The sequence below is a fragment of the Thamnophis elegans genome, chromosome 10, assembly GCF_009769535.1.
Source record: "Thamnophis elegans isolate rThaEle1 chromosome 10, rThaEle1.pri, whole genome shotgun sequence".
Taxonomy (NCBI): Eukaryota; Metazoa; Chordata; class Lepidosauria; order Squamata; family Colubridae; genus Thamnophis; species Thamnophis elegans.
In genome coordinates this window covers 2,409,779-2,424,387 of record NC_045550.1, presented here as the reverse complement: position 1 = coordinate 2,424,387, position 14,609 = coordinate 2,409,779, and the positions used below count along the sequence as shown (strand labels likewise).

Here is a 14,609-nt window from a genome sequence, read left to right as displayed (position 1 = left end):
CAGAGAGTAGACTGTGAGTTCATTGTTATCCGTTGTTAAAAAGGGGTTATAGTTAATAAAATACTAAGAAGGGAAGTGTTATGCAAAAGCAACAAAAATTCTTGCAGCATCTTTAAAAATTATCACACTTGTTATATAAGCACTCATGGAATAGATTGAGATCATCAAAATGACTTGGCAAGAAGTAGAGTTTTCTACTTTACATATTGTTTGATGCTTTCTAGCTTTACAGAAAATATTGGCATCCTAAAATAGGTAACATATTCACTGCATTGATTGATTAATTACATCCCATTCAAGTTGGTGTCGATTGACATAAAAGCTTCTTTAAATTTAGTGTCATCGGTATCTCTATGAAATAAATTGGAATATCTGACAGTTGAACCTCATCTTAAGATCTCATTCAGGACAGGCTGCAGCAAATGCATTTATTTCATGTGCACTTTCAGCCTTACAGTTTAGTCTCTAATTTAACAAACAATGTGTATTCACCAAAAATGTAAAGTAGAATATCTGCATTTATTGTGTGTCAATAATGTACTTTTTCTCCAATCAAGTTTGATTTATAGCAGGTTCTGAACAGTTTTGCCAATTAATTGCAAAAAATAATTCATTACCATAAATTAAGAGAAATCTAAAGTTTTAATCTTTTCCAAATAGTCACAGAGTAATTGGTTTCAATTGAACAAGCTTTCTCCTTAAAGGACTGAGTCCTTTATTTTTATAAGTCTATAAAATGTAAAAGTCAAAGTAAGTGTGTTGTGTCTAAAGCTTAATCTAAGGCAAATCTTGTATTGTATTTGTATTTGTATTTATTTGTCTTGTATGCCGCCCACTCCCGAAGGACTCCGGGCGGCTCACAATAGACCAGGGAAGGGGGAAGACTAGACAAAGACAACACTTTAAAAACAAAACCACAACATTCACAATTTCCGCGTGGCTGGATGTTTCACAGCCCCCCCCCCCCGGCCTGCTGGAGCAGCCAGGACTTGGTGGCTTTGCGGAAAGCCGGGAGGGTCGTAAGGGTCCAGATCTCGACAGGGAGATCATTCCAGAGGGCTGGAGCTGCAACAGAGAAGACTCTCCCCCGGGGGGTCGCCAGCCGACATTGGCTGGCGGATGGAATAGCAATAGCAATAGCAGTAGACTTATATACCGCTTCATAGGCCTTTCAGGCCTCTCTAAGCGGTTTACAGAGAGTCAGCATATTGCCCCCAACAATCTGGGTCCTCATTTTACCCACCTCGGAAGGATGGAAGGCTGAGTCAACCCTGAGCCGGTGAGATTTGAGCCGCTGACCTGCTGATCTAGCAGTAGCCTGCAGTGCTGCATTTAACCACTGCGCCACCTTGGCTCTTAATAGGAATCCGGAGGAGACCTAATCTGTGAGATCTGATTGGTCTATGGGAGGTAATCAGCAGGAGGCGGTCTCTTAGGTACCCAGGTCCGATGCCATGTAGGACTTTATAGGTAGCAAGCAGCACCTTGAAGCGGATTCGGAGACTAATGGGTAGCCAGTGCAGCTCACGGAGGATAGGTATGACGTGGGTGTACCTGGGTACACCCACAATCGCTCGCGGCTGCGTTCTGGACTAACTGAAGTCTTCGAACACTCTTCAAGGGCAGCCCTTAATTTCTTTTTTTTATTAAAAGTAGCAAATTTGCTCCTGCTGCTATTAAATATGCACATTTAATATCCCAGCATTTTATGGAATTTTACTAAAACTCCTTAGTACTTATTTTTCTTTCAATGGCTTTTTGCACCATATTCTGCTTTTGTCAAACATTTGGCAGGGAAGTGCTTAGTTTTGAATCTAGGTTGAGTTCTTCAAGCATGATTGAGGGCAAACTCGTCTTTAGCTTAAATTATGTACACACAAAATTGTTAACCCATTTGGATATCTAACTGAATCATTTGCTTCAACATGGGGGAAAAAGTTTTAAATAACCAGTAAATATTATTTAAACTTTCTCTCCATGAATTTAACTCTCTTTGAATCTGTCACTGACCGAGCAAGATCTATAGTGGCACAGTGGTGAAATGCAGCACTGCAGGCTACTTCAGCTGACTGCTATCTGCAGTTCAGAGGTTCAAATCTCACCGGCTCAAGGTTGACTCAGCCTTCCATCCTTCCGAGGTGGGTGAAATGAGGACCCAGACTGTGGGGGCAATATGCTGACTCTGTAAACCGCTTAGGGAGGGCTGAAAGCCTTATGAAGCGGTATATAAGTCTAACTATTGCTATTGCTACAGTGAGACAATATTTCAGAATGGACAGTATCTTTCAGGCTGATATCTCTATGGAGATTCTCAATCCTACAGGTCATGGTTGTCCCAAAGGACAACAATTTTTTTCAAAAGGCAACTGGACTTTCTGGGCTTTTTTAAAGACATTTCGCTTCTCATCCAAGAAGTTTCTTCAGCTCTGACTGGATGGTGGGGAATAGAAGACAGCTGTTCATTTGCATTCTTTTAGTGAGTCGCTAAGGCCACCTGGAGGTTTATCTGTGTCGTCAGGGTCTCCTCAGTAGTGCAAATGGGTGTGGAGCCTTCTTGGAACTGTTGAAAGGACTGTGTTATAAACTGGAGATAGAGGTCGTCCTATCCCCTCCCTCTGTTGAGAAAGGGCTGTTCAATTTTGACATAGATGACCTCTTTGACCCCCCCCCCCCCCTATTTCAAACCACTGGTCCTCTCTGTCCAAAATGTTGACTTTGCTCTCTTCAAAAGAGTGGCCTTTGTCTTTCAGGCTGATAATTCATTTTGATGACAAGACTTAGCATCTTTGTAGAGTACAGAGACATAACCTAACATAAGAGACATAAGAGCAGAGGTGGCGCAGTGGTTAGGGTGCAGTACTGCAGGCCACTTCAGCTGACTGTGATCTGCAGTTCAGCGGTTCAAATCTCACCGTCTCAAGATCGACTCAGCCTTCCAATCCTTCCGAGGTGGGTGAAATGAGGACCCAGAACTGTGGGGGCAATTTGCTGACTCTGTAAACCGCTTAGAGAGGGCTGAAAGCCCCCAAACAAACCCAATTAGAATTAACAATGACATATTTTTTTAAAAAAAAACAATTAAAATTAACAGTGATCAATAATTTATTTTGTTTTGTTCAGGCCAGGCTTGCTGGAAAAGCCAACTTTTTAGGGTGCGTCGGAAGGACTGGAGGTCGGGGATTATAGGAAGCTCTGGGGGCAGCTCATTCCAGAGGGAAGGGGCTCCCACAGAGAAGGCTCTCCCCCCTGGGGGTCACTAGCCGACACTGTCTGGCCGACGGTACCCTGAGGAGGCCAACTCTGTGGGATCGCACTGGACGGTGGGAGGCTACCGGTGGCAGTAGGTGGTCTCGCAGGTACCCTGGGCCTAAGCCATGGAGCGCTTTAAAGGTCATAATTATACATTAAGACATATATTGAATACATTAAAGATCCTTCGGTATATCTTTAAATTATTATTACGGTAAAATAATATCTGTAAAAATTATATTTTCAATGTTTCATATGTTTCAGTTTCTAAACTCCTTTAAAAACATGTATTATTTTTTTTATTTTCAAAAATCCTTATTCTATGTAAGTCTTTTTTTTTACAAAATTAATTTAAAATTAGGCCAACCCCCATGTGCCCCGTGTTAAACTTTTTGAAAAACTTGTTCTTATTCAGTGATTTCACTGTGAAGAGCGAACACAACATAGACATAAGGCTATTCTGAACATTTTATTCGCTACATTTAGAATATTAATAACATTCTTCCCAGAAGTTGTCACATCAAGTAAAAGATCTTTATTCCAGATTGTCTTTTGGGGCCAAATTGAGACTGGATGCATGCATTTAATAAATTGTAGTCTCAAGTAGTCATTTTTGTAAATAATTAGCTTCAGTGGAAGAATAAGTTAGCATATTGTATGCATCTAATGTTGCAAAATGTACATACGGCAACTTTCCTATTAATCAACAGTCAAGCACTGTAAGTTGGGTCTCATACATAATGAATTGTGCTTAAGCCTCCTGGGTTTCATTGATAGAAAAATAAGAGAAAACACAAGTGTAGTAAGCTTTTGAATAAAATTTAACTAGATTGCTCTGCATCCTGTAATTGTTTTGGAATCATCAGGGAATAGACAATTCATCTGCAATTTTGGTGGTAGTTTTGCCTTCATCTATCAAAGAATACTATTTAAATGACATTAAGGTGTTGAAATAACTACTTTAAAAAATCTACATAGAATGTTAATAATACGTGTTTTATGTGTTTTTCCCTTTCTTCCATACCCTTTGAAATGGTGTGTGTTTGTGTGTGTGTGTGTGTGTAGAAAATATTTTCATGTCATTTTTAAGTATTTAAATATGTATTTTAATTTATTCTTTTTGTAAACTGCTTTAAAATATGATCGGAGAGTGATAAAAAGTACAATAATCAAGATTATTCAAATTCACCTTAAAAAATTAATTTGTGTGCATTTAAAGGTAACAAGAATGTGTAATATTTACTTCCTGAATTAGGTTGCTGACACTGAGTAGATTACAAAATGTTCAAATTGTAAAAGCACAATGTGTTAGTTCTTTGGTTAAATAATACTTCAGATTTATTTATTTGCTTATATTTGTTTGTTTATTTGTTTGTTTGTCAAATAGGTGCAATATAGCAGGTATATGTATAAACATAAACAAAGGAAGTAAGTACAGTAAGACAAGGATGGTAGACAGGCTGGTGTGCTTATGCCCGCCCCCTTTACATATTTCTTAGGAATGGGGTGAGGTCCACAGTAGACAGTTTGAGGTTGAAGCTGTGAGAGCTGTTACTAGCTGCTAGTAACAATGGAGTTGGGTAGAGCATTCCAGGCATTGACCACTCTGTTGCTGAAGTCATATTTTATGCAGTCGAGTTTGAAGCGGTTTACCTTGAGTTTATATCAATTGTTTGCCCGCGTATTATTGTGGTTGAAGTTGAAGAAGTCGTTGACAAGTAAGACACTGCAGCAGACAATTTTGTGTAGTACGCTTAGATAGGACCGCAGGTGGTGCAATTCCAGATTGTCCAAGCCCAGAATTTCAAGCCTGGTGGCATAAGGGATTCTATTGTGAGTAGAGGAGTGGAGTACTTTTCTCGTGAAATACCTCTGGACTCGCTCCATCGTATTAATGTCTGATATACAGTGTGGATTCCAGGTAGACGTGCTGTATTCGAGAATTGGTCTGGCAAAGGTTTTGCATGCCCTAGTTAGCAATACAATGTTACTGGAGGAGAAGCTTCGCAAGATTAGGTTAACAACTCTTAATGCCTTTTTGGCAATGCTGTTACAGTGAGCTCTGCGGCTTAAATTGTTTGAGATGAGTGTTCCTAGGTCCTTGACAAAGTGAAGGTCGTCTAGAGATCGTTTCCACCCCCAACATGTATTTGATGTTCCGATATATTTTTTTGCCGATGTGCAGGACAAAGCATTTATTAGTTGAGTTATTAGGAGTTATTAGGAGTTGCCAAATGCACGACCATTCTGACACATAGTCAAGGTCACTTTGTAGGGTCACTGTGTCGGGTAGCAGCATTGTCAGTGGTGTTAAATAAATAAAATAATTTTGCGTCATCAGCGAAGAGGACACAGCTGCTTTTAAGGTGATCGCATAGGTTGTTGATGTAAAGCAAAAAGAGTGTGGGTCCTAAAACGCTGCCTTGGGGGACACTGCTGTTAACTGATGCCGGATTTTTGCACCCTCCCTATTTTGACTATTTGTTGCCTGTTGGACAGAAACGCAACTATCTACTTGTGCAGATACCGTAAGAACGTCGTTCTAGAGCCGAGGTGGCACAGTGGTGAAATGCAGCACTGCAGGCTACTTCAGCTGACTGCAGTTCTGCAGTTCGGCTGTTCAAATCTCACCAGCTCAGGGTTGACTCAGCCTTCCATCCTTCCGAGGTGGGTAAAATGAGGACCCAGATTGTGGGAGCAATATGCTGACTCTGTAAACTGCTTAGAGAGGGCTGAAAGCCCTATGAAGGGGTATATAAGTCTAACTGCTATTGCTATCGCTATTGCTTAGTGCACCACTGAACCAAAGACTTTACAGAAGTCTATGTAAATTGCATCTTTTGCTTTACCCTGGTCAAGATGTATGGTCGAAATGTTTCTACAGGGTAAGAGTTGCAGATTACAGAACATTTTTTTTTCTAAAACCAAACTGCTTGTTAGATAGCAGGTTGTTTGTCACTAAGTGGAGGGTGATGGATTGGTTTATTATTGATTTCATAATTTTACAGATGATGCAACACAGTGAGGCTGGTCTGTAATTTTCTACTAGGCTAGGGTCTCCCTTTTTAAAGATAGGTATAACCTATGACCATAGGTTGGACAAGGAGCTGGTTCTGAAGAATATCTCATAGATTGATACCTCATGGATACCTCATATAGAGCTAAGTGCAAAGAAAAATGAAACACTTCCTTAGGGTTCCATAGGGCGCAAGAGATAATTTTACCAAACTTTTGCCCGCGGCCCAGATACCCGAGGGAACGCGTCTGACACACTCTGGACGTCAGACAGGCCCTGTGGAGATACATAAAATGGACAGCAGATTTCCGCAGATCCGAGGCCCTTTTTGTGTCATTTCAGCCAGGGTCCATGGGACAAAAGGTAACATGCTCCACTATCGGCAGATGACTAAGAGCGTGCATTGCGGCTGCGTATGAACACCAGTCCAAGGCAGTACCTCGACATATCACCGCTCATTCTACAAGGAGCGCCACCACCACAGCTGCCTGGGCAACCCAGGCTACCATAGACAAAATATGCAGGGCGGCTATGTGGTCATTCCCTTAGCCCCTTATCAGAAACTATACATTGGACATGTTTGCCTCAGCCGAGGCATCGTTCGGCAGGCGGGTTCTCCAGCGGGTTGTTTCCACAACTGAATCCCAGGACAGATTTTCTTCCCGCCCTAGTGACATATAACTTGGGTGGCGAGAACTGAGGTGGCGCAGTGGTTAAATGCAGCACTGCAGGCTACTTCAGCTGACTGCAGTTTTGCAGTTTGGCTGTTCAAATCTCACTGGCTCAAGGTTGACTCAGCCTTCCATCCTTCCAAGGTGGGTAAAATGAGGACCCGGATTGTTGGGGGCAATATGCTGACTCTGTAAACCGCTTAGAGTGGGCTGAAAGCCCTATGAAGCGGTATATAAGTCTAACTGCTATTGCTATTGCTATGTCCCATGCTTGGACTCTCCAAGCAGTGCACAGGAAAATGACCATTGGCTTACCTGAAGGGTTTTTTTCTGTGCATTGCAGTCCAAACCCACCCTGGGCCTTTCGGGTTCAGGAATTCGGGACCATCACGTCACCTCGGACTTACTCCTATTGTATCATCACAACTTCAGCCTTCACTGGTTCCAGAACTGGTCAAAAATCTGTCGTTAAGGAGCACCAGGAGGCATGGCCAAGGAAAAAGATTCCTCAGTCCTAGGGCAACCAGACTAATTTAGGCCACGCTTAGACAAAAAAGAACCCTTCAAGTAAGCCACTAGTCATTTTCTTAAAATCTAGTTAGAGATTTGGAAGCCTTCCATCTAATAAGATCTTATTCTCTAAGCACCTTCCCAATGTTATGGGCTACACTTAACAGACTTCTTCAGTAAGCATGTCCATATAGAATAACACTCCACAAGATGATGCCCATCAAATCTCTTGGAAGTACAACTTGCCTGCAGTACAATCTGGGCTGTTGTTGTAACAGTGTGCCTGCACTCCCCATGTGTCTTCCACTTCTGGACCATGAGCTATCAATGTTAAACTTTAATATGTAGCATCAATCCTATTTTTCCCCATTAGTCTACTCTACTGATTTCATCTCAACAACCTTGATATTCTGGAAAGGATTCCTCCTTCAGAAAACCAAGATAGCTGACAATTCCTAGGAAGATTTCAAGTCATTTGTAGATTAGTTCTCAGGAAATTGCTTATAATCATACTAATGTGGTTTTGAAGATTCTGTAATTTGCCTTCCAAAATGATAACAACTTTACTATTGTGAAGCTTTTCAGAAGGAGCATCAAATGTTTGAATAATAGTATTTTAAGGCAAAATACCATTCTGCTCAAAAAAAATAAATGCATGAACCCAAACACCACAATTCATCAGTATTGATCCACTACAATTAGCAGTTATATTCATTATAACTTATTTCATTGTGAATTTCCTTATATAAAGATGGTAGGGATAATTATTCTAATTGATTCCTAGGCTATGGAATGTACTTCCTAATAAGATATGTTTGGCTTACATTTGGATTTAGGAACAGGATGCAAATGCAAGTCTTTTCCCAATATTTTATTTGTTAATTAGTTAATGATTATGTAGTGATTTTCATTTTGGTTTCGGTTTTTTTTTATTTTTTGTAATTTGTATTTTTTTTAATTACAACAATTTAACATAAATTTTGCAATAAACAGAAATGTGAGGCATACATTCATTATTAAAAAATAAAGATAATGCATAAAAAGCATGCAAGAGAAATAAGAATACAATTTTATTTAATAACATTTTTTTAAAGCACATCAAGGAAACATGTATATGAATGTCCAGTAAAACACACACACAAACACATTTATGAATGTGGATTACAAAATCAATATCACCTGTACACTTTCTTCAAGTATCTTTGCTCCTTTCTACAAGAAGTGAGGATCATCTAGCTACTTCAACAAAGGATAATAGTGTGATTGTACAATTTTCTAAAATCCAAGATGGAGCATCTCCCTTGCCAATGTTGTGCTAAAAACATGTCTGTTCAAAATTGTCTCTTTGCATACTTTGCTGTAGCAGCAGTTTCTATGATTGGCATGTGAAAATTACCTTTTCCTACTTGGTTAAGGTCTTGTATGCTTTCTGAGTAAAGAGAAAATCAGCAGGTTTTTAGATTTCAGTACAAGAGAAAGAAGTCATTATTTGAATTCTCTGCCGACTGGGGAAAGTCCCAAGAATTTTTGAGTAACCTACTGCTGTTTGATAATGATTTGAACTTACAGGCTCCAGCATTTTAAGTCCAGACTAAGGTAGGACATTGGGTATAAAATGAAAAGTAGATGTAACAAACTATTTTTTCATTTAATCAAAATGTTTTAAGGGTTTTACTATATCACAGTATTCCTCTTAATTGAAGATAATACATAACGTTTGCAAAACACACACATACACACACACAAAAAATAAGTATCTAAAGCTAAAAAATCATTATATTTATGATATTTATCTTCATAAAACATGTATGAGGAAAAATAGGGAGTTATATTAGGTTTAAATTTAAAATATTCATTTTAAGGCTAATATTACAACTACAGTATATAGAAATTCTGCTGATTCCTTTTTCAAATGGAGAAATGGATAAGATTGCAGACTGAATTTTAATTAAAATTCAGACCGATTAGATCTCACAGGTTAGGTCTCCTCCGGATTCCATCTGCCAGCCAATGTCGGCTGGCGACTCCCTGGGGGAGAGCCTTCTCTGTTGCAGCTCCAGCCCTCTGGAATGACCTCCCCGTGGAGATCCGGACCCTTACTACCCTCCCGGCCTTCCGCAAAGCCACCAAGTCCTGGCTGCTCCAGCAGGCCGGGGGGCCTGTGAAACATCCAACCCCACGGAAATTGTGAATGTTGCGGTTTTTGTTTTTAAAGTGTTGTCTTTGTCTAGTTTTCCCCCTTCCCTTGTCTATTGTGAGCTGCCCGGAGTCCTTCGGGAGTGGGCGGCATACAAGACAAATAAATACAAATACAAATACAATAAATGCTGGTGGACTGAAAAGAAGAGAGATTTGTATTTTCTAGAGAAGTGGGACATTAAGTCCAATAAATTGTATGGATGCAAATTCTCAATAAGAAGTACAATTAGATAATACAATGTCTGGGATTTAAAAAAGATGGATCAGTTCAAATAATCAAGTAAAATTCTGTACATCATACGATAAAACGTTTTTGTTCTCAACTCACTTTTACCAGGAGAAAGTTCTTTAAAATCGATAGGAGAAGGTGCTTATGAAGACAACTGGGTGAAGTGATAGCAATTTCAACTGATTTCCTTTCTTAAAAACTCCCCTTTTTAATTGTTTAAGCACCCTTTGTTTCTTCTGCTGCAAATATACAAATTTCAAAGTGGAGAACAAGAGCTGAAGCCAGGATTCAAATCCAATTTTTTTTTTCCTGTGAAATTTACATCAGTCCACCTTGCTTGACATTTTCCTCAACTATTGGCATATTTCTTGCATAAATAAATATGTTTCCATTTGCATGCTATAGAGAGCATAAACCAAAAAGAGAAGAAGAATTTTCAGAGAAAATGATAACTTCATTATACTTCTATACTTCTTCTTGACAACGCACAGAAATATTTCCTTGTCCTTTTGTCTGGTTTTTTTTTTGGGGGGGGGGTGTGTCTTTGTGGTTTTCCTTACTTCAACCTTCATTCAAGCAAAATTTGCTTTCCCCAATAGTTTGTATAATAGTTTTATTCATCTTTTTCTAATCTGGCATGCATCGTACATGTTGGTGGGGGACACTTAGAAAATTGCATCTATCTGTTGCTCTTTAGGTATTTTCTCCTGCCTAAATGTGTTCCCTTTTTCTAAACTACATGCCTAGGCATTTGCTGACTTTGAAAATATTATAAGGAGGTATTTTATCTCCACAGGCTTAAATAATACTATACGTAAAGGAGATATGTGTGACCAGAGATGGAAACTGAAGTGCTTTATTCCAAATTTCTTCCTTTTTTTTAATATTTATTTTCTCTGCACCCCACCCCTTCTCATTTGTATTTGGATTTTTGGCCTGGCTGAAGTTTCTTTTTACATAATAGTCTTTCTTTGTTGTGCTGCGTTTAAGTAACTTGGTTATAGTGAAACTCTGCAGTTTTAAAATGACTGCTACTCTGTTGCTCTTTCAACAGAATGGAGGCCTCAATATCTTGTGAAGTCTGTGAAGCCACAGGGGAAATGAAAGAACCACTGAAACAATGTATAGCTTGGCTTAAAGCTTATTTCACTGAACCCCAGTTAATGCTGAAACTTCCACTGCCTCCTTTTCACCATCATCTCCTAGAACAAGGTATGTACGCCTCGTAGTGTAACATTTGGCCCTTCTTATATGATGTGCGCTTCTGTTTTTTGTTTTTAAAAAGGTCTGTACTTGGCTTTTGGGTAACACGTTAGAGATTAAAATCTGCAAAAAGTTATGATTTTATTTTATTGATATCAAAATCCAAGTACAGTGGAAGTCTGCGCTGGCCTGCTAATCCTGCTTTCTGAAATTTCTAAAACACAAAAGAGTGTTTCTCAATTGCAGCAACTTTAAAAACGTGTGGCTTTCAATTCCCGGTGTTCCCCCAGCCCACGCCGTGACCCGTCAAAACCACAGTCCACAAAAGCGCGCTCGACGAAAGCGCGCATTTGACGTCATCACAGCGCGACGAAAAAAATTAAAAATTGAAATAAAAATAAAATTAAAGCAAGCCGATTCACATAAAGGTAAGGGTTAGGGTTAGGGTTAGGTTAAGGGTTAGGGTTAGGTTTAGAGCGTTAGGGTTACATTTAGCGTTAGGTTAAAGGTTAGCGTTAGGTTTAGCGTTAGGTTAAGGGTTAGGTTTAGGGTTAGGTTTAGGGTTAGGTTTGGGGGGGTTAGGATAAGGTTTTCGCTTTATTTTTACATTTATCGATCACAGCGCGATGTTTTCGTCGCGCTGTGATGATGTCACATACGCGCTTTTGTCGAGCGCGCTTTTGTCTACCGCGGTTTTGTGGTGGAACCGCCCACGCAACGTAAAATGGCTGAGTTTGAGAAATAGTGTGCTAAAAGAATGCTTCAGTGGGATTCAGTTCCATGAGACAGTCACCAGATCTTCATTTAATGGCAATAGAGCTGAAGAAGCTTCTTGGATGAAAAGCGAAACTTCTTCAAAGAAAAACAAGAATGTCCAGTTGCGTCTTGAAAAAAAAAAACACCTTTGGGACTTTAATGACAATAGTTTAATTATCATCCGGAAGAAACTGCGTGCAATAAAATAAGAGTTTCAAGTTCCATATTTCTAAAAAGTGTTAATTGTTTCTATTGTTAAACACAATAGAAGTAGGGATTTTGCTTTTTCTGACAGAGGGCATCAGGGAGAGTCACCTCCAGTATCTAGCAGCATCAGTGGTGGGTTTCAAAAATTGTTCGAAGCTACTCTGTGGGTGTGGCCTCCTTTGTGGGAGTGGCTTGCTGCCCATGTGATCAGATGGGAGTGGCTTGCCGCCCATGTGACCGGATATGAAGATGCCGACGACACTTGTCAGAACCACCTTAAATCACCTTACACACAGCACTGGCCTGCATAAGAATAGGATGTAAACTTTGTTTTTTAAAAGGCATCTTTGGTTTGCGTTAAAACAACTTCAACACAGGCAATGTTCTGATTGCACCACAAACGCAGTAGTCATCCTTACCTTTCACAGAGGCACTGAGTTTTATAAATATGAGCATGATAATGTAGAATAATCATATCCAAGGACCAGTGGTGGGTTTCATAAAATTGTTGGAACCTCTTCTGTAGGTGTGGCCTGCTTTCCGGGTCCACTGGTGGAACCTCTTCTAACTGGTTCAGTAGATTTGACGAACCGGTTCTACCGAATAGGTGTGAACTGGTAGCAACCCACCTCTGAGCAGCATGTTCCTTAAGTTCCTTGAAGTTACTGGGGGGTGGGGGAGATATGAAGAAAAAATATTTTAACCAGATTAATACTTATTGATATCAGTGACTTAAAATAAAAAAAATAGGTTTAATTTGATTTTAGCTTAAAACTCGCCCCACGTGTTTTGTTTCCTCATTCCGAACTCTGGAGGAATGTTTGAGGAGAACACCATTTTATTTGTCTTTACACACCTTTACGCACCCACAAAAATTCATATGCTGAATTATACAATTAATATGAAGGGCTGAATTATTAGAATGCAGATCACTCACTTATTTATCAGAAATACGGTGGGAATTTCCATTAGAGATAGCCAGAGTCTTCCTGCTTCATTTCTTACATTGCTTTTGTGCTGGTTGACTGTCCCTTCATGCAGCGCCTAAACTTTCCAGTTTTGCAGTGATGATTTCAGTAACTAATGTGGGAATGGCCGTGTGATTTGTTTTTGTTGCAGTTTTGTTCCTCTCATTATGGGAAATTATTTTTACTCTTCAAAATGAGCGATGTGAATATACCGCATTGGCTTTTGTTTTACATATGTGTTGGCGAATACCGTTGCATTTAGATCCTCTTTTCGCATTCTATTACTCCAAAATACATATTTAATTTGCACTTATATTCAGATGTGGATTTATTCTTCATCTGCTTTGAATAATAAATGTTGATGTATGTTAGGAACTGCATCCCCGTCTATTTTGACTTTGGTATTTTTCTGTAAAATTGACAAAGCTTTCCTTGGCTACAGCTATATCAAAATATAAATGAAGCAAAATTGATGAATCTATTGTCAATTTGTTGCTGCTATTTTCTTGATAAAAAACCCTTTATAGTTGCAGTCATAACCATATATGCGTAGGAGCAAATTGACTAAAATTAATGGGATGGCTTTACCTTTATTTACTAAATTGTTCCTATATGCAGTTGTTAAAAGCCAGGCTAGAAATACCTCAAATTACAGTATCCTTGACATTTGATCCTCATTGAGCTTTTCATATATAAATATTTAAGAATAAAAAACAACGCAGAGCTGGGGATTATGGAAAGGGATCTTATGTATTACAGTGACATTTTATCAGATAGTAGAACATTTACAGGAGAAAAAAAATAGAATAGGTTGTTCTCTGGCTAGGCAGAAATTTTAGTTATTTTTGCATGGAGATAGAGTGATGAAACTAAAAAAAGGCAAGCGTGGTACAGTGATTAAGATGTTGAAGTAGCCCCCCAAAAATCCACACTGAAATCCATTCTCTGTCACTGGGTGATTTGGGGCTATCCATTCTCTTAGCCCAACCCACTGAAAAATGTTGTACTTTTAGAGGAAGATAGGAGAACGGAGCACTATCCACACGGCCTTCAGCAAGATATAAATCTAATAAATATACCTCTCTTCAGGGCAAAATATTCACCATGTAGCTCCTAATTCCAGACAGATGTTAATTTATTTTTCTATTGAAATGTTACATTATCTGATTGTTTACTAGTAGAATCTTCTTGACTGAGTGTCTCCCCCCCCCATTTCCCCCCCCCCAATATTACACATATCCATTATAGTTAGTAATCCTTAGAGTGGGATAGGGTCTGTACTAATGTTTGAATTGACAATAAAATTTTGAAATGAAGTAAGATCTGTCACAGGTTCTTTTAGCATCACAAAAATATAAAGACAAATATCAGCCATGTCAAAATTACAATGCAATCTGTCCAGAATCTGGTCAGAATCGTAAGTTCTGGGTTCTGATCAGCTAAGAGAGAATTACCACGAGAGGTATTTCATGCTCAATCAATGTGATTCATCTAGCATTCTCATATTACGGGGAATTGTATACAATATTCAGTGCAAGATCACAGTGATCTTCTTCTTGGGAGATAGTAATTAATTTAAGAACACTAATGACTGAAGTACA

The 14,609-nt window shown here is 39.1% G+C and overlaps 1 protein-coding gene across 4 annotated transcripts in view; it reads left to right on the top strand.

Moving 5' to 3' along the window:
* Positions 1–14,609, top strand: part of MGMT (O-6-methylguanine-DNA methyltransferase) — a 216,988-nt gene that overhangs the window by 134,161 nt on the left and 68,218 nt on the right. For all 4 annotated transcript variants that reach the window (XM_032224859.1, XM_032224860.1, XM_032224857.1 and 1 more), the window contains one exon: positions 10,929–11,086. In XM_032224859.1, coding sequence (XP_032080750.1) covers positions 10,929–11,086 — 158 coding nt within the window. The remainder of the gene's footprint in view (positions 1–10,928; positions 11,087–14,609) is intronic.